This window comes from Chiloscyllium plagiosum, chromosome 2 (genome assembly GCF_004010195.1).
Source record: "Chiloscyllium plagiosum isolate BGI_BamShark_2017 chromosome 2, ASM401019v2, whole genome shotgun sequence".
Taxonomy (NCBI): domain Eukaryota; kingdom Metazoa; phylum Chordata; class Chondrichthyes; order Orectolobiformes; family Hemiscylliidae; genus Chiloscyllium; species Chiloscyllium plagiosum.
This window is the reverse complement of record NC_057711.1, coordinates 31,197,096-31,222,984: the sequence shown is the minus strand read 5'-3', so window position 1 is coordinate 31,222,984 and position 25,889 is coordinate 31,197,096. Positions and strand designations below refer to the sequence as shown.

At 40.1% G+C, this 25,889-nt stretch overlaps 1 protein-coding gene across 2 annotated transcripts in view; it reads right to left on the bottom strand.

Annotated features, from left to right (window-relative positions):
• Positions 1-25,889, bottom strand: part of arsb (arylsulfatase B) — a 79,654-nt gene that overhangs the window by 6,921 nt on the left and 46,844 nt on the right. For both annotated transcript variants that reach the window (XM_043706933.1, XM_043706943.1), the window contains exon 6: positions 24,058-24,128. In XM_043706933.1, the coding sequence (XP_043562868.1) occupies positions 24,058-24,128 (71 nt within the window). The remainder of the gene's footprint in view (positions 1-24,057; positions 24,129-25,889) is intronic.

Below are 25,889 nucleotides of genomic sequence, written 5' to 3'. Positions count from 1 at the left end.
ATCTTTGTGATCTATCCTCCATAGCTTTCTAGGGTAGAGAATTTCATATATGGGAGAAGAAATTTCCTCACCACTCAAATGTCCCCTTATTGTGTAACTATTTCCATTCATTTGAGATTCCCTCACTACTGGGAACATCTTTTCAACATCCACTCTGTCAAGCCCCCTTGGAATTCTGGATATTTCAAAACGATCACCTCTCATTTTCCTAAATGCTAATGAATAAAGGCTTAATCTATATTATTTATACAAAACAAAAAGAATGCTGGAGAAACTCAACAGGCTTGGTAGCATCTGAGGAGACAGAAACGGGGCTAATGTCTTGAGTCTTGTATAACTCTTTTTCAGAAACGAAGTGTGTTGGAAAATAGGTCTTTTTTTACGTGTTTAATAGAGGTGGAGGAGGGGCAAAAAGGAAAATGGTGTAGAGACTAAGTGCAAAAGACAAAAGCTTTTATTACTGGCGAAGAAAGGAGGGGAAGGTATAGAATGGGTGTAAATTAATGTGTGAGAAGGACAGAATTGGTATTCTCTACTAAACAGAGAGTAAACAAGACACAGCTATGGATGGGGGTGGTGGTGAAGAGGGAGGACGTAAAAAAATCAAAAAACAGACATCATGTGGTCATTTTCTGAAGTTATTGAATTCAATATGAGGCTGTAAATTCAACCTTTACACTGCAATGTGTAAATATGGTAAATTAGATACTCTGTGAGCTTTTGTTTGCTTCATTAATACATTGCAACAAGCCCAAGCCAGACATGTTAGCATGAAAGCAAGATGGTTTATTGAAATGGCAAGCAACTAGGAATCAGGGTCATTCCTGCAGACAGAGCAAAAGTGTTCCACAAAGCAGTCACCTAGTCTGCATTTGGGCTCATCAATGTAAAATGGATCACGTTGATGAGATTGAAAGACGTACAAGTGAAACACTGCTTCAACCTGGAAGATGTGTTGGGGCCTTCGACAGTGGGGAGGGAGGTGGTGAATGGACAAATGTAACACCATCTCCAAAAGGAATGGGAAGGTGTCATGGGGGAGTGAAGAATGTTTAGGAGTGATGGAGGAGTGGGCCAGGGTGTCATGGAGGGAACAGACCCTGTGAAATGCTGACAGTCAAGGGGAAGGGAACATATGTTTGTTAATGGCACCCTTCTGAAGGTAGCAAAAATGATAGATGTGGAGACTAGTGGAGTGGAAAATAAGAACATGTGGAATGTTCTCATTGTTCGGGGTGGGGGCGAGGTCAAACTGCTGGAGATGGGTGAAACATGGTGAAAGGCCCTGTCAATTACAGTGACAGGGTGTGGGGGGGGCATGGTTGAACAAAAAGAAGGTAATATTGGAGGCAACTCAGTAGAAAATGGAATCATCAGATGCAATGGAATGGAATCCTAGCAGGGAGCAAGCTGTGAGGAACTGCAGTCGAGGTGACTGGAGTTGGAGTCAGTGGGCTTGTCATGGATATGGATGGACAGCCTAACCTTAGAAATGGAAACAGTAAAGTCAAGGCTTGTTGACTTTTTCCAGTATTCTGTGTTTGTTTCACATTTATAGAGTCATAGAGATGTACAGCATGGAAACAGACCCTTTGGTCCAACCCATCCATGCCAACTAGATATCCCAACCCAATCTAGTCCCACCTGCCAGCACTTAGCCCATATCCCTCCAAACCCTTCCTATTCATATACCCATCCAGATGCCTTTTAAATGTTGCAATTGTACCAGCCTCCACCACTCACTCCGGCAGCTCATTCCATACACGTACCACCCTCTGCATGAAAAAGTTGCCCCTTAGGTCTCTTTTATATCTTTCCCCTCTCACCCTAAACCTATGCCCTCTAGTTCTGGACTCCCCAACACAGGGAAAAGACTTTATCTATTTACCCTATCCATGCTCATGATTTTATAAACCTCTATAAAGTCACCCCCGACACTCTAGGGAAAACAGCCCGAGCCTATTCAACCTCTCCCTTTAGCTCAAATTGTCCAACCCTGGCAACGTCCTTGTACATCTTTTTTAAACCCTTTCAAGTTTCACAACATCTTTCTGATAGGAAGGAGACCAGAATTGCAGGCATTATTCCAGCAGTGGCCTAACCAATGTCCTGTACAGCCGCAACATGACCTCCCAACTCCTGTACTCAATAGTCTGACCAATAAAGTGTCTGTTAGCTGCTATAGAGAGCTACAAAATTATTTGATTTAATAACACTATCCTATCTACCTGTGACTCTACTTTCAAGGACCTATGAACTTGCACTCCAAAGTCACTCCAGCAGTATTTTGCTTTAATTCCTGTATGTCTTATCGCTGCCCAATGACACAAGCTGTAAAATATTCATATGGATGTCAGGTTAATATCAGATCATGTTTAACTGTGAAGCTCCATAGCTAAAAAACCTTGAACAATAACTGAACTTTTATTTTTATTCATTCATAGAATGTAGGCATCAATGGCTCAGCCAGCATTTAATGCCCAACCCTAATTGCCCAAAAGACAGTTAATAGTCACCCAATGCTGTGGGTCTGGAGTCACATGTAGACCAGACCAGTTGAGGCAACAGACTTCCTTCCTTAAAAAGGACATTCATGAATGAGACAAGGTTTTCTGATAATCGACAATTGTTTCATGGTCATCTTCAAACTCTTAATTCCAGATCATTTTCATTGAATTCAAATTTCACAATCTGCCATGTTGAGATTTAAACCTGAGAACATTTTCTATTGTCCGAATTAATAGTCTGGTAATAATATCACTAGGACATCGCCCCCTGGGGATGGACTTCCCAATTTTAACTCTACAAGTCAGGTGGACAATGTAGTAGGAACAGGTTCAACAGTAAAACCTTTACAATATTGCCAGCATGTGGCCTGGGCAATATTAACCCTTGGGCTATGTCTCCATACAAGTGGCTCAGCTATTGGTTTGATCTATTGGCAAGTAGTTAACCTTCTTACTTGCAGTCACATAGCGTCTTAAGAAAAGTAAATAACCAAAGGTATTTTACAGCAAGGTTATTAAATCAAATAACGTTGTAGCTCTCTACAGCAGCTTACAGACACTTATGCTTCTCCCCTCCCCCACCATTATTATATCCTTCAGAGTACAACCACAAATGAAGAAACAGTGACAGTATGAAGACATCATGAATTTAGCCCTTGAAGTTACTGAGACTTAATTCATGTGGGAGGCTATGGCACAAGGAAGCAAAGATACAGTCCATACTTCCAACAATTAATGCGTGCCCCCAAAACCCAGACTCAGAAAGCTATGATTAACTCTGCAGCTAAACACTTCCACAGTAAGAACATATTTCATGTTCCAAGACACAAAAAGGCAGTACTGAGGGCAAGGAACATTGATGAAGTGCTGCTGCAGGTTTTCCAAGGGAATGACAATAGGAATGTGAGCAGCAAACATAAACAAAGTATTTCTGCCAGATGTACATCTCCACGTGTCGCCTTCAGATCAAAGCATCTCGTCAGACCTGCCACAATTCTCTCAGACTAGATTGTCACCCTACTTTTGAAAATATACTAGCAGTGTACTGTTGTACAGCACAGTAGCATTTGTTCAGTTTAAAGTTTAATGATCTAAAACAGCCTGGCAGTAAACTTAAACTCAGTGGGAGCTACATACTACTCGCCAAAAACAAAATCAGTAGAACATGAAGGGGCGGAAGGAACAATCATTACTAATGTACTGTCACTTGGACATTCCACTGATAGGTCACACCATGACATTAGCAAGACTGGATAATAAGTTGCTGTCTTTACCAGTCTTCTATGTGCTTACCACAAGGACAGAGAGTGGAGAAAAGTTAATTTCTTTTAAGTTATAGATTTAGTGTCATAATAGTACTAAATGGGCATCTGCAAATAGCATTTGTAAACTACAAAATAATGTATTTTACAGAAGGTTACACAAAATAGAAATTTGTATTTTGAACTTGTGGCATTCAATACCACCTAACCTTCTTAAACTCTGAAGTTTCATTCTCTACTGTACATTTACAGATGTGACAGTGTGGAACTACATAGAAATCAGCAAGAAATCAACCAGTCAGTGAAAAAGCACCAGATTTTACATTTCAGTTACATTTTAACCATTATGCTGCCTAATCCATAAATCTCCTTTAAATGTAAAGACAAAACTTTGAAACTCTAATTAATTGACTGGAAACCGTTTAGGATACCCCAAAGATGTGATCAGCTATGATATAAATTTCATTGTGTTTGCTCTTTCTTTCTACTCCCTTTTGGTATTGGACTTTTTCTTAAAATGTATCTCAGCTCTAATAACATCTGGAAAAATGTAATACAAATCACGTGCTGGAGTACTGCTACAGAAATATATGGAATCATTTCTGCAACCACAGTAATTTTGGATGAAACAAGGAAAACCTCAAAAGTTGAAAAAAAAAAATTAGTCTGGAAAATTTTCTGCACTCGAAATAACCCATCGGTTAGGAATCAAAATGGTTAGTATTCCAATTCTTAATCACTAGTACCTCAGAAATATAAACAGCAGGAAGTCATATAGCGCTTTTGTTAAGTTATTCAAGCATAAGAGGTACAGTTAGTGAGTTTGCAGATGACACCAAAATTGGAGGTGTAGTGGACCTCAGATTACAACAGGATCTGGACCAGATGGGCCAATGGTCTGAGAAATGGCAGATGGAGTTTAATTCAGATAAATGCGAGGTGCTGCATTTTGGGAAAGCAAATCTTAGCAGGACTTATACACTTAATGGAAAGGCCCTAGGGAGTTTGTTGAACAAAGAGACCTTGGAGCGCAGGTTCATAGCTCCTTGAAAGTGGAGTCACAGGTAGATAGGATAGTGAAGGCAGCTTTGGTATGCTTTCCTTTATTGGTCAGACTATTGAGTACAGGAGTTGGGAGGTCAGGTTGCGGCTGTGCAGGACATTGGTTAGGCTACTGTTGGAATATTGCGTGCAATTCTGGTCTCCTTCCTATCGGAAAGATGTTGTGAAACTTGAAAGGGTGCAGAAAAGATTTACAAGGATGTTGCCGGGGTGGAGGATTTGAGCTATAGGGAGAGGCTGAATAGGCTGGGGCTGTTTTCCCTGGAACGTCGGAGGCTGAGGGGGTGACTTTGTAGAGGTTTACAAAATTATGAGGGGCAGGGATAGGGTTAATAGGCAAAGTCTTTTCCCTGGGGTCAGGGAGTCCAGAACTGGAGGGCATAGGTTTAGGGTGAGAGGGGAAAGATATAAAAGAGACCTATGGGGCAACTTTTTCACAGAGGGTGGTACGTGTATGGAATGAGCTGCCAGAGGAAGTGGTGGAGGCTGGTACAGCTGCAACATTTAAGAGGCATTTGGATGGGTATATGAATAGAAAGGGTTTGGAGGAATATGGGCGAAGTGCTGGCAGGTGGGACTAGATTGGGTTGGGATATCTGGTCGGCATGGACGGGTTGGACCAAAAGGTCTGTTTCCATGCTGTACATCTCTATGACTCTAAGAAAGCAGCTGTTACTCTTACTCAACCGGATCAATAACAAGGGAGCACACTTTTAAGGTGTAAGACAGGAAGTCTTAGAGGGGTTTTGAGGAAAAGATTTTTCACCCAGAGGACTTTAGTAAGGCATCTGACAAGGTCCCACATGGCAGAATGGGTCGATAAAAAAAAGCCATGGGATACAGGGTAACGTGTTGAATGGATCCAAAGTTGGCTTAGTAACAGTAAACAAATGGTAATGGCTGACTGCTGCCCTTGAGAATGGAAAACTGTTTCAAATAGTGTTCCACAGGGCTCAGTGTTAGGACCCCTGCTGTTTGTTTTATACATTAATAATTTGGACTTGAATGTGGGGGACATCATTGGAAAATTTGCAGACAAAAATTGTCTGTGTGTAGTGGATAGTGTAGATGATAGCTGTAAGCTCCAAAATGACATAGATGGGTTGGAGGAGTTGGCAGGAAAGTGACAGATGAAGTTCAAATCTGATAAGTATGAGGTAATGCAATTAGGGAGGTCAAACTGTAAAAGGGAATACACAAATAAAAGGAATATACAGAGAAGAAGATGAAGTGAGAGGTCTTGGTGTGCTAGCCCCTAAAAGGGAGCTGTACGGGTGAATAAAGTTGTCATGAAGGCATATGGAATGGTGTCCTTTATGCAGAGGTGTTGAATACAAAAGTAGAGATGCAATGATGAAACTGTATAAGACATTGGGCCACAATTGGAATATTGTGTAGTGTTCTGGTCACCACATTATAGAAAGACATAATTACTCTGGAGAGAGCACAGGGAAGATTTACTTGAATTTTAGCAAGACGGGAGAGTTGTGGCTATGAAGAAAGATTGGGGCTGTTTTCTTGGAACACAGAAGGTTGAGGGATGACATAATTGTTGAAGGGGGTAGGAATAGAATAGACCGGAGAACTAGCTTCCCTTGGCAGAGAGCTCAAAAATCCTAACAACTCTTAAAAATGCCTGGATCTGCATGTCATTTGCTATAAGCTGGAGGGCTACTACCATATTCAGGAGATGGGATTAGAACGGGCATCTTGGTGTCTTTTGGATTGGCATGGACAAGATGGGCTGAATGGCCCTCTTCTGAGCTGTATCATTTCTATGGTTCTGTGATTGCGGGGGTTTGTAATGCACTGCCTGAGAGGGTCATTGAGGTGAGTAACCTTAACCTTTAAAAGTAAAAAGTACTTGCAGTGTCATAACATTGAAGACAATGGGCCTAGTGTGGGAAAGTGGGGCAATGTAAATTTGGTGCAATCTTGACAGTACAGACTTGATGGACAAAAGGGTCTTTTCTGTACAATACGATTCTATGATTCTAAGTCTCAGGACACTTTTATATATTTTGATTTTTCTCCAGTTGCACATGAATGGCAATTTCTAATAGATTTGATTTGGACAACTATTTCTTACTTTTATTTTCTTTATTTTTTTATGGAATGTGGGCTCTGCTGGAAAAATCAGCATTTATTGCCTATCCCTAATTGTTCTTGAACTGAGTGGCTTGTTGGGTCATTTCAAAGGGCAATTAAGAGTCAACATTTCCATGAGTCCAGAGTCATGCCTAGAGCAGTCCGGGTAAGGATGACAGATTACCATACCTAAAAAAGGCATTAGTGAACCAAAACAAAAACAGGAACTGCTGGAGAAACTCAGCAGGCCTGGCAGTACCTGGAGAGAAAGCAGAGTTAATGTTTCATGTCCATTGACCCTTGTTCAGAACAGAACCAAATGAGTTTTTATAACAATCGATGGTAGTTTTTGATCAACATTACCAGGATAACTTTATACTCCTGATTTATATTCTATATTGAAACCCAGGTCCAGAGATTCAAATTTGTCAACATTCAAATTGTCGTTTTGAAAGATGATTTAGTCCCTTACTCCTAGGTTATCATTGAGCAACCTAGCCTCAATTTCCATCTTCATTCTTTTTAACCATTCCTTCCTGATGAGATATTATTGTGTAAATGTGCTTGTAACAGATCCGCTTCAATCTACTGTTTTGGAGACTTTGCTATCAAGTTAAAATCTATATCGAATACTGAAGGGTGGTCCAGCTCAGAAGCACTTTGACCAACACTGTTGTTTATATTGGGCTTTGACTACTCATGAGAACTGCACTCATCTAGTTCATGTACATTCCATACTTTAACATTTCCTAACCAAAAATGAAAGTTATGCTGAAATGCATTGGGGTCCCATTATAGAAAGAGCTGCTAAAGCCCAAATATTCTCTATCCCAACTCGGGCAAATTAGATTTCTCTCCTGCAACAGATTTGGCATTAATTTAAAGTTTGCAAGATTTATAACTTTTTTCAATTATTTTAAGTCACATTTATTGATTTTAAACACAATATGTACAACATTTAAAAATGAACATCAGCAGTGCTGGAAATTGTAAACGTATAATTTAGGATGATTGAGGGGGATTTATGTTTCCTGAAGCCATTGGTGCTATACCTGCACAGCAAGCTCTATGTCAACATCTGCTGCTCTTTTTCTTTATTCTTTTGGGGATGGATGGGGAATGGGCTGTCAGTAGCAAGACTCTTTTTCGAAGGCGATCCTGAATTGCTCGGCACTGCATTGAACGGCACTGCAGAGGACAGTGAGGACTGATTTACATCATTGTGGCCCAAGAGTCATATGAAGCAGCTGCCATTGTGGGATGATAAGTCTTATAATTTTGTAGACAATATTCATCTGCTCTTAGTCAAATATTCGTAAAAAGTGTTTGATAAAGAAAAAGTAACACGGAGTCAAGACTGACACCTCAACATACCCTGTTTTTATGTTTTAACTATCAAGAAAAGTTTCCCACCCAGATTTTTGCAATTAGACAGATATACAGGAGAGGGAATGCATGTGATTCCACTGTAACCAGTCAGCAAGTGAGTTGGCAGCAGGGTAGAATACTCAGTAAACAGTCTATCTTACAGAAAACAAAATCTATTTACTCAGCAAATAAAGTCTATTTAACAAATCTACAGCGTCAATATAAAGAGAGACTCCTGAAACAATAGTGAGCAGAATTCATGAGCAAAGTGATTACGTCCCTCAAAAGAAGTAACATGATTTCAGAGAAGTACAAATATAAAGTACTATACAAATTATGTGCATTCTTTAAATCACTCCTAGGCACATACAGCCCCATTTCACAGGGTAAAACTCAAATCATCCACATTCTGTTGGGATAATAGTGTCAGCAAATAACTGAAATTGCCCAACTACAAATAAGTTCCATATTATACAGGTACACACACACACACTGCAGGGAAGTTGGAAAATCCACCCTTTTGTATGCAAAGTTAAAAATCACACAACACCAGGTATAGTCCAACAGGTTTATTTGGAAGCACTGGCTTTCAGAGTGTTGCTCCTTCATCAGCTCAGACAATGCATTAAAGGTGTGGGGTTAGAGTCTGTCTGTATCTCTCGCTCTCTTTCATGTGCTCTCCCTCTCTCACACATACACGCACACTCACCTAAGTCTATGGGGTGAATTTTATTTGCAGAGTTATATTTGAGATATATTCTATTTTGCTCAAAAAAGCACAGTCTGCAGGCAGTCAATCCATGTAATATTTTATAAATTCCACTTTGGAAATAGAACCAGTCTGACTCAAAATTGGGATACAAACAGCCTCTACCCTCACATCTTTAATGCATTTCACCTTTTTTTTATATAAAATCTTAAGTTACCTTGAGAAGGCTACTTGAAAGAGTTCTGGGATTTACATATCAATGAACTGAAACCTGCAACCCATTCTGAAAGATGAAAGATATTTTTAACAGCAATCTAGGTTTGTTCAACGTATCATTTCAATTGCATGACACTGAAATCTTCTGCTATAAATTTTGTGTCTTATGGCACTGCTCCACAGCTACCTGATGAAGGTTAAAAAAATCACAGAACACCAGGTTATAGTTGAACAGGTTTATTTGGAAGCACTTCATCAGGTAGCTGCCTGATCACAATTACTTGATGAAGGAGTAGTGCTCTGAAAGCTAGTGCTTCCTAAACCAGTTGGACTATAACCTGATGTTGTGTGATTTTTAAACTTTGAAACTTTATTGCTGGAACAGCACAGCAGGTCAGGCAGCATCTAGGGAACAGGAGATTCGACGTTTCGGGCACAGGCCCTTCTTCAGGAATGAAGAAGGGCCTGTGCCCGAAACGTCGAATCTCCTGTTCCCTAGATGCTGCCTGACCTGCTGTGCTGTTCCAGCAATAAAGTTTCAACTTTGATCTCCAGCATCTGCAGACCTCACTTTCTCCTCGAAGATTTTTAAACTTTGCCTACCCTAGTCCAACACTGGCTCCTCCACATCATGGCTTTTGTATACAGGAAGCAGGGGTCTACTGAAAAATTGAAACCCATTCGAATAACACTGTGCACAGAATAGGAGTCAATGAATTACATCTAGTTGCTCTTATTGATGTGATCCTCAACTCAAAAGAGAAGGCAATTCAGCACATCAGTGTGACCTTCATATACATCTTATTGGACAGGTTAAATTTCTCAGTTTATTTCCTTGTGGGAATGCTGTCTAACTATACTTTACCTTTTGATATTAAGAGGGAAGAGGTGAATTAGGACAAGTGCAAAACCAGGAAGTTAACAAGTATATACAGGATACCAAGGGCAGAACAAATGAAGATGACTATTTATATGATTATTGATGAATCTTTGCTGATTTTAGGTTGGCTATGAGAAAATACAAAAAACAATCACTTGGGTAACAAAAACAGCAGTTTCCAGAAAATCTCAGGAGGTTTGACAGCGTCTGTGACAAGAAATCAGAGTTAACATTTCAGGTCCGGTGACTCTTCCTCAGGACATGGAGGGTCACCGGACCTGAAACGTTAACTTTTATTTCTCATCACAGATGCTGCCAGACCTTCTGAGCTTTTCCAGCAACTTCTGTTTTCGTTTCTGATTTACAGCATCCGCAGTTCTTTTGATTTTCTAATCAATTGGACGAGATAGCCAACTTGAATGAGGTGAGAATTTGTCTGTCCCAGATAAAGTACAACAGTGACCTTCCCTCCATCATAAGGTCAGAAATAGGCTGGCTTGCTGATGATTGTATGATGTTCAGCACCATTAATGACTCTTCAGATACTGAAGTAGTCGATGACTAAATACAGCAAGATCTGGACATTATCCAGGCGTGTGTTGAAAAATGATAATTTTGAAAATCAAATTCAGGTTTGAATTATACAATAAATGGCAGAATCCTTCAGAGCACTCACAGAAGGACCTGGGTGTACAGATCCACAGACCCCTGAAAGTGCAACACAGGTGGATAAGGTGATCAACAAGGCTATAGCATGCTTGCCTTCATTGGCTGGGGCATCAAATGTAAAACTTGGCAAGTTATGGTACAGCTTTATAAAACTTTAGTTAGGCCACATTTGGAATATTCCATGCAATTCTGGTCGCCACACTACCAGAAGGATGTGGTTGCTTTGGAGAGGGTATAAAGAAGATTTACTAGCACATTGCCTTACCTGGAGGGTTTTAGTTGTGAGGAGAGGTTGGGTAAACTCAGGTTGTTTTCACTGGAAAGATGGAGGCTGAGGGGGCAACCTGACAGAGGTCTACAAAATTATGAGAGGCATAGATAGAGTGGATAGTCAGAGGCTATTTCCCAGGGTTGAAAGGCCAACTTCAAGAGGGCACGCGTTCAAGGTGAGAGGGGGAAAGTTTAGGGGAGAAGTGTGGGGGAAATCTTTCACCCAGAGGGTGGTGGGTGCCTGGAAAGCACTGTCAGTGGAGGTAGTGGAAGTAGGCATGTTGGCAACATTTAAGGCGTACCTTGATAGACACATTAATGGGAGACAAACAGGGATACAAACTGTGTATGCACAATAAGTAGTGGTCTAAATAAGGAATCGGTGCAGGCTTGGTGGACTGAAGACCTGTTCCTGTGCTGTATTGTTCTTTGAAAGGTGCTACATGAATGCCAGGCAACTACGATAAGAGATAATTGAACCATCACCCTTGACACTCAATAGCATTACCATCACTTATCTGTACTGTGTACGGTTTTGGTCTCCTTACTTGAGAACATAAGAAATAAGAGCAGGAGTAGGTCATCTGGCCCATTGAGCCTGCTCCACCATTTAATAAGAGCATGGCTGATTTTTTACATGGATTCAACAAAGTAGCCTCAACTGCTTCACTGGGCAGTGAATTCCAGATTCACAACGCTTTGGTTGAAGAAGTTCCTCCTCAGCTCAGTCCTAAATCTGCTCTCTCTTATTTTGAGGCTATACCCCATTGTTCTAGTTTCACCCACCAGTAGAAACAACCTCCCTGCTTCTATCTCATTTATTTCTTTCATAATTTTAGGTGTTTCTTTAAGAGCTCTCCTCACTCTTCTAAATTCCAATGAGTATAGTCCCAGTCTACTCAGTCCCTCTTCATAAGCCAACCCTCTCCATTCTAGAAATCAATCCTAGTGAACCCCCTCTGCACCCCTTCCGATGCCAGTACATCAGTTCTCACCCTTTCTTAACTAACAGAAAGTAAAGAGTGGGATAAAGGTTTTTTTTTCTGGTTGGCAATCAGTGGCCAATGATGTGCTTCAGGGATCAGTGTTGGGACCGCAATTGTGTACAACATACATAGATGATTTAGAGTTGAGGACCAAATGTAGTAGCATCATTTGCAGAATTTGATACAAGATGAATGGTACAGCAAAGTGTGCAGAGGACACAAAGTCTGCAGGGGGATATAGATAAGGTTAAGTGAGTGGGCAAGGGTCTGTCAGATGGAGTACATTATTGGAAAATGTGAGGTCATTCATTTTGGTGGGAATAACAATAAAACGGACTATTATTTAAGTGGTGAAAAAATGTAGTATGCTGCTGTGCAGAGGGACCTGGGTATCCTTGTGCATGAAGCACAAAAAGTCGGAGATAAGAGCCAAGGCTAAGAAAGCAGATGTAGTCAAGGTAGTAGTACAGTCTGTGAGATGTGAAGAATAGTTTAACCCAGGTGGAACAAAGCCTGAGCAGGCTTGATTGCAGAAACAGCCGTGTGCTGGAAACAGAAATGCATAAATTAAATTGAAAGAGCAAAGTGAATCTTCGGACTTGAACTTCAGACAGAGAAGTTGGCAGTGGAGGAAAGCGAAAAGGAAAGGGAAAGAGAAGGTCAAAGACAGGAAATAATTAGAAGGTATGAACTGACCAAATAAAAGCTTTGCAAATATGACTAAGTAAACTAGTTCGCTCAATAGAACTGATAACACGGAGAATAAGAGTGATATTAGGAAACCAGTATGCCTTCATTACCATAAAAAAGGAATATAAAAACAAATTGTTGGCTGCAGTGTAGTAAACTGATGGGAATAGTGGAAATACCTAAGGAACACTAATAAAGAAATAGTTTTAAAACAATAACAATGGCACATGTGAACCGTGTTGCCTCTAAAGCTAGAATGAGGCTGTGAATAATCAAGGGAATTCTTCATTGAATACTATCAGTTAGTCAGGTTACTGGTTATTGAGGTTTTGTCTCTAAGGGAAAAGTGCTCCTTTACCGAAACAATACAAATAAATTAATATTTTGAGCATATTAGTCACGAATAATAGCTGATGATACAGTTTGTGTTTCAGATAGTTTGATGAAAGAAAGTATTAAAGGTCATTTTGAGATTTATTAACCTGCTCCTTTAAGAAGGGACTTAGTAAACAGAATTGTTACTGTGTGAATAGTTGCAAGTTTACATTTTGAATGGGTGGATTATATAGCAGGCAACATTTGGCAGGTTCGAAATTCTTTGCATCTCTGATAGGTTCAAGGGAGCCAGTGGAGGCATGAGAAACCGAGTTTGCAGGTAGATAGAATGAAGTGGACAAAGGACTAAATCCGGACGGAAAGATTAGTAAAGAATGTCAATGATGGCATCAGGAACTAGGCTCTGCTAAAGGAAAACTAATCAGTGTACAGAACCAACTTGCATCCCCCTTCCCCCTACACATTCCTGATGAAGAGCGTATGCCCAAAACATAAACTCTCCTGCTCCTCAGATGCTGCCTGACCTGCTGTGCTCTTCCAGCACCACACTTTTCGACTCTGACTGAGAAGTTGCTAATGCAAAACACAAACTGTGACAACACGAGCACAGATCATCGAAGATAAAACATTTTGAATGAGAGCCTGAAAGGTCTAAATGATAAACTTAAGAAATAAATTCAACCAAGATACACCTTCAGGTAAGGCTTGATGAACTTCAAGTAATAGGCATATTGTGAAAAATGTCTTTAACAATAGAAGGAATTGCTGATGAATCAGAACAGTTGTTTGAATGCAGCATTCAAAACCCAGACTGATGAACTGCAGGAATGTTTTCTTGAAAACAGCAATTGAAGCTTTGAACTCTGGTACACAGTGTGGAGAACATGAAAGATGGATCTGCTCTTCTGTACTGCGTATCTCATATTTTGAAAGAAGCCATGGAAAGTTTTACAGAACAGACTGAGGAACTGATGGTAGAGAGTATCTGAGCAGCTATCAGTAACCATGAAATAAAAATTCTGAAATAAACAGAAGGCCAATGTAGAGATTCTAAACTTGTGCCAAAATCTGCAGATGACTCTGAAAGACAATTAGCCAGTTGTTAAGGTGAATGAAAACATCATCAAATTTGAAAATGAATTAGAAAGGACGAGGGTAAAAAATATTTGGGGAAAAAAACTGTATAAAGTGGAACTGAACACTCTACTTTTCAGTAGGAACAAATTTAGTGTGCAAAATGGTCAGATAAACTAGAGAATGATTCTAGCAAAGACAGCACAATTCTATTCTTAAAGCTTTATTCACCTGAAACAACAAAATTGAGGAAGATGATTATGAAGTGGGTTGTCAGATATACCTGCTCTCCACAGTAAACTTATATAATGGGACCAGACCAAACCCCCTCAAAATATATTAAGAATCTAGCTAGACCTTTACTTTTTTTGATGTGAAAGGTAGGTGTAAGGCTTTGCATTCCAGATGCAATTTGATTGGTCAAACTACTCAACTTTAGACAAAACATACATTATTTTTATACTACAGTTAAAATACAGACAAAATAAAAATAGAAGAAAATTGGCTTAACTGTAACACTATCAAAATGCTTAACAAAAGAATATATATTAACTACTCACTAACTGTTCAATACAGTAACATCTCATAAATATCCCTTGGCAAAAGAAAGTTCAGGAAAATAGATCATCTCATGTGCAATTCTAGCAACAGGAAGAGAACCCCAGCTTTTAGCTGCAACAGAGAGAAATAAGAGCTTTCACATCCGGCTTCAAGACCTGAGCAACTGCAGAAAGCTAAAACTAAAATTCTGGTTCGGTGGAGCATTACCCCACCTATTCAGGCTGCTTCTAGCGTTCTAACTTTAAGAAAAAAACTCAAGGCCTCACAAGCTGGTTACTTTGTTGGCTTTGAGCGAACTGCTCGTTACCTCTATCTCACCATTTCTTCACAAAAAAAAGGACAAAATATACCTCTTAAAGCCATAGTTTCATCACACTCAAGACCCAGTGAAAGAATATTTTTATCATCAGAGGAGAGAAGTAAGAAGAAATCTATTTTTTTAAATGGAGGTGAAAAACATATGAAATTGAAAAACATATGGAAATGTCTTTTGTATCATATAACGTGACAAAAATACTTGCATGTGTGAAGAAAAGAAGGTCATCAGGGTATTGCTTTTCAGTCATGCCAGAAATGTTGAAAACCAAGGGCAGAAAATGGAAGTACAAGCTGGTCAAGATGTTACTCAGGAAAACTTTGCACCTTCACTGCATTTGATTGACCACATGAAGATTATGAAAAAATGCATAACTGTTGATGTCTTTTCCAGAGATTAGAGACAGAGCGCAAGAAATTATTGATATTGAACAATGTTCATGCTACAATGTTTAAATCCTACTCATATCAGCTATTTGTTTGGGGTTTATGAGAACTTGTATTATCAAGTTGATTGTACTATTGTGAAGATTTCTCCCAAGAATGTAGAGTGATTAGTGCCATTTTTTATTATACCCATTTCATCCTGTTTTAAGAGTCAGCAATCTGAGAATTATGGAAGTGAACAGACAGTTACAAGGAGGTGTTACATTTGGCTGGTAGGTTGTTAAGTTCAATTCTGCCTAGCAATAACAGTGGGGCTTGTTTCAAGGGGTTACTAAAAACATTCAAGGGCCACTAAAGACCAGCACAAGGGTAACAGAGTTAATGAGAGAGAGGGAGAGGAGGGATGGGAGGGAGGGAGAGGGAGAATGGGCAGAATCTTCCTGAACAACTCGGGCATCAGGAGACACTTGGGAAAACCGTGTGAGATGGGTCGTGAGGAGCTTCTCATAATTGAGAGAAGTAAATCCCAGTTTCTAACCTAAGTAATGAAAGGCAAAACAAGATTCTGACTAGTGAGTGGTAACTGGCCAATTTACATGCTTTAGGTTAACATTACTTAGGTTAATCTCCCCTCATTCTTCCAGCTGCCTGATAGAAACTCAACGGTGACAATTCCCGAAAGTTGGGTGTGATAATCTGGCAACTCCAGCGCTCCACTGCCTCCTCCAGCTCTCCATAGCAGACAGCTGTCACTAACATCCAACAACCACCTGCATCCCCCATCCACGGAAATTGGCATTAACAGGTTTACCGCACCCTAAGGGCACATCTCTGACCCACGTCCAATATGGTTCTTCACTTCAATGCCACATCTGGAGTGCATTGCCACCTATCATTGTAATGCTGCTTCAAAGACATTTTGCACTTAAGGACAAATACCCATCCCAAGGATTTGACCAGGGTGCATCTCAGGGCTGCTGGCATGCACGTTTTGGACACAGATGCTCATAAGATCTTTGCCTTGTTTGTGCCATGTCTTGTCCTGTCTTTTTGTGCTATTTCAATCTCGACTGCCTTTTAGCGCAGCCACAAAACCAGGCAGCTGATCAAGGTTGGTAGAAGTCATCGATCAAGGGGGCGCCTCAGTACTGCACAGTGTATCTCTATGTAATATCCACACCGTATGCCAGCAGCTTACATGGCAAACACATTGCACTTGCATCCACTAGAAGGGCATCTCTCAAAGTCTACAGGGTATAGTCCTCAATCAAGTCAAGGGAGACCTCCTTCAGTCTTGGGGTCTGACACAATAAGTCAATAGCAGCCTTCGATGTCAGTTCAGGAACTTGGGCACTGATATCCTCATAGGGGGGAAAAGAGGAGTTGAATTTCAGGTAGCCCACCTTGGCTCTTTGTGCTCTATTGTGGGCTTTTTTTCTTCTCGGATGAGACATAGGGAGGGAGTGAGTGACACGAATGGGGCTGGCACGGCTGTTAGTGCTGGTACAGGTCGGGGAATGGTAGTGAAGTGTCCTCAGTGAGTGAGTGAGGAGGCAGCACAGAGGCCACGCAGGGTTAGTAGAGCGGGGCAAATTGGGTGTAATCACGCAGCGACGAAAGTTTGCAAAGTTAGTGTGAGAAATGTTGCTTGGTCTCAGACAGAGAAACCATTCATAAGACTCACCAGAACTGGCAGTATTGACTTCTGATAAAATTCAACCTACTGTGAGCAAGAGCCAGAAGCAGGGTCCATCAGGGCAAGTGCTATTGGTTGTACTGCTGAGAAGTAGTTTAAAAGGTCCATAAGCATTTTTTGCTTCCGCAGTTCAGCAAGATTAGTACTCAGGGAAAAAAGAACGTACGAGAAGTACTACTTCAAGCTAGGTGTCCATGAAAAGCTGCAGATGTGCAGATAGGAGTTAGTGTTAGAGGGTACGATCCGGAATCTAGGGAAGTGTATGCCAGGAAATAACTCGAGGGGGAGCAGCTGTTGAGGAAATCTGTGGTGGAGTGGGTTTTAAGCAAACTCTGAGGCTAAGACTTTGAAACAGAAAAGTGGAAAGTGTTGTAAAGCTGTGATATGATTGGATGGCTCAGAGTGTCACCAATGTTTGCAGATATGGGACTGAGAGAAGGTGGGGGAGTACAGGGGTGGCTACTGAGACATCTCTGGGATCTGTCACAACTGCATTTCCTATTTGATGTGTTTTATGGGGTGTTTGACAAGTGCATTTGAACCCATATTTGCCTCATGCTAAATTTGGAACGTTAGAATACAAGTTGCATATATATATATATATTACAATACAAACTTAAAACAGTAATGCAAAGTTATTGCTGTTTGTTCAAAATTGGAATTGTGTGGCTTTATTCTCTTTGTACAGCCTGGACCTCACATTCTGCCTACTTTGAAGAAAAGTTGCTGATCTCTTCTGAGATTATAACATAAACATGGTATTGTTTGGGATCACAAGCCTCCTGACTTCATGCTATGCTACATAACAACATGAGGAGAGTTGATCCCTGTCTTAGTAATGTCCATTGATGTACATTTTCCAGCAACAGCCACTATGTAATGATCAAAAAAAGTAGCACTGCCCACTCTAGGGGAGATATGGTGAGGTCAGTCATCAGACGCCTACAGCTAACTAAGAGTTAAGTAAATACAAATTAGGAATTGAATAAAGACAAACCTCTTATCTCTGCCCAGGGAGAGGGATTGTCTTTGGAGGAAAAGAGAAGCACCTGCTTGCTGTCTAGACAGCTTACAGCTGCCATAACAAGCTGCTGCTTTTCTACTCTGCATAGTTCAGAACTTCACACATCTCAAATTCAGAAGAATTACAGAAACACAGATTGGTCAGAACACAATCATACATTTTTTACTGCACTTTCAAACTGTACCGTCACTTCAATGGCTCATACACAGACAGCCAGGCCCCTCCGTTTCTGCATCCCTGCCTTAAAATTGCAGATACTTTAAATCACCCTGTTCAGATTGTGTTACGATACATCTCTGGTGCAGGTGGGACTTAAAACTGCACCCACTTACCGAGGGGACACCCTGCAACAAGATTTCCAACTGACACCATCCCTTTTAAAATTGTACCCTTAAAAGTTATATTGTTTCTATAATCTTTCACCAAATTGAAAAACTTCTCATTTCTCGGTATTTTTTCACCCATTTTATGGCACAGTACACATCATTTTCAAGTTTTATACCAATACTTCTAAATTTGAAATCATTTACAATTTTTGAAATTGAGCCCTGTGCACCAAGGCCCAGCCCATTAATATACATCAGGATGAGCAAGAAACTAACACAAACTTCTGGGGATTTCCTCTATAAATCTTTCCCCAGTCTGGAAAACATTGCTACTTTGTTCCCACTGAGCTAAGTTCATTAGAATGTTGCTTCTGTGCTGTATCTACATGAACTATAATACTGCTTATATGTTCACTACCCAGCATTTTATCAAATGCCTTTTGTAATTCTGTGAGCACCACATCAACAATACTAGCCTCATCCATCCTCTCTAACTTAGTTTAACCTGAATTGCCCTTAAATCTATGCTGGCGCTCCTTATTAACTATAATTACCCAAGTGACGATTAATTTTGTTGAAATTATCATTTCTATAAGCTTTCCCATCACAGAGTTTAAATTACTGATTGGTCTGATTATCTTTATATCCTTTTGAATGAGGCTGGAACATTTACAATTCTCCAACCTTCTGGCAACAAGTTTAATGAAGATCAGACAATTTTGGCCAGAGCTTCTGTAACTTTCACTCTCATGACCTTGAGTACTCAGACATATTAAATCTGTTCTTGATGCTTTTTCAACATTAAGTATAGACAACCTGTTCATTACCTTTGCCTTATCAATTTTAAACTCTTCAAGTTTCCATAAGATATGGCGGTGCAGGCTCGAAGGGCTGAATGGCCTACTCCTGCACCTATTGTCTATTGTCTATATAGGAGCAAAATTAGATCATTTGGCCCATTGAGTCTGCTCCACCATTCGATCAAGGCGGATATGTATCCAATTCTCCTGCCTTTCCTGGTAATCCTTGATCCCCTTACAAATCGAAAACCTATATCTGTGTCCCAAATACACTCAGTGACTTGGCTTCTACAGTCTTCTGCAACAACGAGTTTCACAGATTCACTAACCTCTGACTGAAGAAATGCCTCCTCGTTTCAGCTCTAAAAAGGATTGTCCCTTAACAGAGGCCGTGTCCTTGGGACCTAGTCACTCCTACAAATGGAAACATCTTCTCCATATCCACTCTATCCAGGCCTCTCAGTCTTCTGTAACTTTCAATGAGATGCCCTCTCATCCTTCTAAACTCCACAGAATACACAGCCAGAGTCCTCAACCACTCCTTATATGACAAGCCCTTCATCCCTGGGATCATTCTTGCAACCTCCTCTGGACCCCCTCTAAGGCCAGAACATCCTTCCTTAGATACAGGGCCCAAAATAGCTCAGGTATTGCAATATTACAATATTACACAATACAGCCTCAGCAGTACATCTCTGCTCTTGTATTCTAATCCTCTCAAAATGAATGCTCACATTGCACTTGCTTCCCTGACTGCCAAATTAACCTGCCTGTTTACCTCACTAGGATCCTGAACTAAGACTCCTAAGTCAGTTTGTGCCTCAGTTTTTCGAAGCTTTTCCCCATTTAGAAAACAGCCTATGCCTCTATTCTTCCGACCAAAGTACATGACCTCACATTGTATTCCATCTGCCACTTCTTTGACCACTCTCCTAACCTGTTCAAGTCCTTCTGCAGCCTCTCGACCTTAACACTATGTGCCCTGCCATCTATCTTTGTATCATCTGCAAACTTAGCAACAATGCCCTCAGTTCGTTCATCCAGATCATTAATGAATAATTGGAGTCTCAACATGGACCCCTGCAGAACTTGACTAGTTACTGCCTGCTATTCTGAAAAAAGATCTCTTTATCCAAACTCTGCCTTTTGTTAGTTGGCCAATCCTCTAGTACCTTCCCTCTAACATCATGGGCTCTTATCTTATTTAGCAGTCTCATATGCGGCGCCTTGTCAAAGACCTCTGGAAATCCAATTAAGTTACATCCACTGGCTCTCCTTTGTCTAACTAGCTCATTAGTGCTTCAAAGAATTCTAAAGGTGAGTCAGGTATGACCTCCCCTTGATGAAACCATGCTTACTCGGGCCTATTTTACCATGCACTTCCAAGTACCCTGCTACCTTATCCTTATAGTGGACACTAAAATCTTATCAATGATTGACCAGCCTATAGTTCCCTGTCCTCAGTTTCCTTCTCTTCTTAATCAGGGACGTTACATTAACTATTTTCTAGTCTTCTGGGTCCCTCTAGTGATTCCTGAAAGATCAACACCAATTCCTCTACAATCTCCTCAGCTATCTTCTCCAGAACCCTATGGTGTAATCCATCTGATCTGGGTGATTTACCCATACTCTGGCCCTCAGCTTCCCCAGCACCTTCCTCCTTAGTTCTCATAACCAATTTTCCAGCCTCATTTTCCAGTAGTCCAATATCCACTCTTACCTCACTCTTACCTTTTAGATATCTAGAAAAACCTCTTGCAATCTTTTATATTTCTAACCAGCTTATCTTCATATTTCATCTTATCTCTCTTATTCCTTTTGTAGTTATCCTCTGCTGTTTTTAAAGGCTTCCTAACCCTTTGGCTTCCCACTAATCTTTATCACATGGTATACTTTTTCTTTTGCTTTTATGCTGTCTCAGATTTCCCTCGTCAGCCACAGTTGCTTTGTCCTCTCCCACTCTGCTTTTTCTTCCTTAGGATGAATTTCTGCTGTGCCTCCCAAATTAACTCCAGAAACCCCAGCCACTGTTACTCCCACCTTCTTCTCTGCTAGGCTCCTCTTCCAATCAATTCTAGTCAGCTCCTCCCATATATCTTTGTAGTTACTTTTACTCAATTGTGACATAGTTACATTTGATTCCACCCTTTCTCTCTCCAACTGCGGGGTGAATTCTACCGTATTATGGTCACCGATACCTAGGGATTCCTCTACCTAAAGCCTCCTAATCAAGTCTGTCTCAATACAGATCACCAAATCCAGAATTGCCTGTTCCCAAGTGGGATCTATAAGGTGCTCTCAAATGTTTCTGAAGTTTTTCCACTTTCACCATAACCTGGGCAACATCATCATTTTTTGGCAAAGGTAGAAGCAATCTATTCATTGACTCCATGAGTAAATGCTCTTTTTAATCCTTTTAATCAGGTCCAGTCCTCCACTCACCACAGCTGTACTATTTACATGCCTGTAGATGATCTTGGAATTCCCCATATGTTGACTGCCAGTTTCTACTCATCCCCACTCTTTGCTTCTCTTATTTACTTTCTAATTTATTTTCTGAACCTTCTATATATGACCTGCTTCTCAATTGTTTTGCTGTTTTACATATTTTGTTGAAGCTCTGTCCTGCATTAATCAGGACATTTAATGAGTATACAAATTCAAGGTGAAAACCGACATTTCCACTGCACATGAAGAGGGCTGATTCGCTGGCAAATGGACACACATTGATAGACGTGTTGTCACAAAGTGCACTGATTAATGCTGATTGAACCTGCCTGTTTACCTCACTAGAATCCTAAACGAAGACTCCCAAGTTAACAGCCACGGCTTATATTAAACTTTCTGTTCTTTGCAAACACAAAGAACATGTACATGCTCTGTAACTGTTTCAACTCAATAAAATTAATGACAAGTATTCACTGGGTCATTGCTCAGGGTAATGCCCTGACCAGAGTTAATCTGTCTGCTTTAAAATTAAAACAAAATCTGGCAGTTAACTGTCAATCAGCATTAATGGCTGCGCTTTCCATGATAATGTGATTACCAAGCAGGGTCCATTTGCTGGCTAATAATCTTTCTCCTCATGTAGTGTAATTGTAAATTCACCCTAATTTGTAATCATGGATGGGTGCAAGATGTAAAGCTTCAACAAAATTGATTTTTTCTCAGCAATTTTCAATTGCATATTCCCAAACAATTATTCTCAATTGTCCACCTAACATCATCCAAAAGCATGCTTTATCTTAGATGCACTGAGTTCAAGCTGATCCCATTTTCACTGCTGCAAGAGCTTTTTCCTGCAGTTTGTGAACTCCACATTTTAAAACAGTAGATGTGAATGCTTGCAAAAGGTGCGTATCTTTGTTACTATTAAGGTGCCAAGGTATTTAAATCTCCTGCCCTTTAAATCTTTAAAAAAAAAAGTGTCTCTGGTGTCTGAGTTTAAAAAAAGTATACAAGAAAAGGGTTCACTTGGGATACTACTTGCAAGTTAATACTTCCTAACTTTCCAATTCCATAGTAATGGAATAGATTCAGTGGTGTAATTTAAATCTGGAATTTGCCAGGCTATTATATTAAATTTATTTATTCTAATAGCAAAGAATAACCTTAAAACAATTACATTATGTTTGTCCTGAATGGGTGAGTTGAGATGTACCCAATGATTTGCATCTAAAGATCCCAAAGAGACTTTCAATTCATACTATTCCCTCTGTATGAGAGCCGGACTTATTTTGACAAGCTTAGAGCATCTGATAGGAAGCAATCAGATGTGTAAACATTCCCCTATTGTCCTCAATATATGGATGGAGCATGACTGTACTCATACATCATCAATGTAACATGCTACAAGTGGGAAACCGGACCATTTTCCTCAGAGTTTTAGGGTAAACAGGTATAAAGCAAGGCAAAGTTGAAATTCTCAACATGAATAAAATTGGCTACATTTAGCAAAGTTTGAGGTCAACATTGTCCTAATGTGTAAACCCCAAACATCTTATAAAGTAGTTATTTCAAACCAAAAATACACATTGTAGAATCAAAGTGAAGGTTTGAGATAGGGAACTGGAAAGCCACAATGTAGGAAACATACGAAGACCACGTAGTGAATGAGGTTAATAACCATAAGTGATTCAATTTGGTGACACAAATCTGATGTTGTAAAAGCCATAAACTGTAGAAGGACAGACTAAACATTCCTTGTTTGACCAAAACCCTTCATTTTAAGGAGAGTTTTAACAGAGGAATGTGAGGCAGAAAAGGAAATTCTGAAGTGCAAAGCCTAAACATAGTCACCAATGGCGCAGAATTTCAAACTGGGGATGCTCAAGAGGCCAGAATTAGATGAGCTAGATTTCTTGGCGGGTGCAGAAAATTACTGAACTGAGATAGGGAGTGCAAAGGCCATGGGAAAAAAAGAACTTAAATAAGGATGAGAATTCGGAAATCACTTATCACGTGACCTTGAGTCAATGAGCAACAAGTGACAGGTGAACAGACTCGGTGTGACTTAGGACACAGCAGCAGAGTTTTGGATGACTTCAAGCTTACTAAGGATAGAATATGGACCAACCAGGAGTGTGTGGGAATAGCCATGTCTAGAGGTGAAAAAGGCACAATGTAAGGTTTATGTAGCAGCTGAGCAAAGATGGGATGAAGTTGGACAATATCGCAGAGATAGAAATAGGCCATCTTAGCGATGGCACAAATATGCAGTCTAAAGTTCACCTTGGCAGGAAATTATTAGCCCGTGTAAAGTCCCTCACAGCTAAGGGCACTGCACACTGAATTATAGCAAGAACAGTAAATATCAGAATGTTACACTTACATGGAGAATTATCAACAAACAACGGATCAATGTTGTGAAGCAATTCAGTTCTGGGTGAGGGATGTCCTTCACTGGAAGAAAGACAAATGAAGTTTACTTTAAAACTTCCTGGACAAGCAAATGCTTTAAAAAAAAAACTGTTAAATCTTCAAGCTATTCATTCACAATTTATGGGATGTGAAGGGAAAATATTTATGAGTGAAAGAAACTCTACTAGCGAAGAACTGCGATTTAAACAAATCTGATCTTGGCCACTGTTTAATGATATTGGTTGAGACATAAATATTGGTCAGGATACTGGTGGTGAACTCCACTATTCTGCTTAAAATTTGTGAGAACAGTTCTCTTGTATCAATGCAAGGCGATAACCAAAGCTTTAGTTTAATATCACATTTGCAAGGTGGTGCCTCAAAACTACTGCACGGTCTTCATTGAAGTAATTCACTGACTTTATTCCCAAAATTAAATAAGAATTTTTCAAACTGAAAGGAAAATGGAGTTTAATTTGCTATTAAGTCAATCATGTACTTTCAGATGCATTACCAATTTTGCCACAAGGCAATGTTTATAGTTAATTTCACAACAGAATTAGTCATGTTTTACATTATTGTTACAAATCAGTTAAAAGTAAATTACAAAATCAACGGATGCCTAACAGTTTACCCAAGCAAGCATCTATGCTAAACTTATTCAGAAACAAGCTCACACTATGGATCCAAGCAGGTTATTTACAACACAGTCAACCTCAGTGGAACAAGGTTAATTCACATATTCCTAGGTCATTACAAAACACAGCTACTCATATACCGCAACAGAAGGGATATTTTAAAACTTTCACTTGTGTATCACCACATGGAGAAAGTGAGGACTGCAGATGTTGGAGATTAGAGTTGAGAATGCAGTGCTGGAAAAGCACAGCAGGCCAGCAGCATCAGAGGAGCAGGAGAATCGACATTTCGGACATAAGCCCCTCATCAGGAAGCCCCTTATATCCGAAACTCTTGCTCCTCAGATGCTGCCTGACCTGCTGTGCTTTTCCAGCACCACACTCTTGACTCTAATCTCCAGCACCTGCAGCCCTCACTTTCTCAGTGTGTCATCACATATCAATTTGAACTCTCAGTTTCTGAGGAGAGGCACCGAGTTAATGAATAATAAAACAAGTTGTTAATTTAGTGATCTCCCACCTCAACATTTTTTGAAACTGTAAAGTGCCTAATTTCTATTGACCATTTTACTTATCTCCAGAGAATCTGTACAAGGATGATACCAGAAATGTGAGGATATACAAATCAAGACAAGGATCAACAGGCTGCATTTCTTTGCTCTTAGAAAGAGAAAGCTGAGGGGTGATGTAAGAGGTCTTTATAAATTTGGAACATTTTATAGAGTGGATACTAAGATAATGATACTTATGGTGAAAAGCAGAACTAGAAGATATCAATATTAACACATCAATCAATTTGACTGATACCTGGGATGAAATAATGATTTGCAGATGCTGGTGTTGGACTGGGGTGTACAAAGTTAAAAATCACACAACACCAGGTTATAGTCCAACAGGTTTAATTGGAAGCACACTAGCTTTCGGAGCGACGCTCCTTCATCAGGTGATTGTGGAGGGCTCGATCGTAACACAGAATTTATAGCAAAAATTTGCAGTGTGATGTAACTGAAATTATACATTGAAGAATTATACATTGAACAGACAGTCAGTTCTTCAATGTATAATTTCAGTTACATCACACTGCAAACGTTTGCTATAAATTCTGTGTTACGATCGAGCCCTCCACAATCACCTGATGAAGGAACGTCGCTCCGAAAGCTAGTGT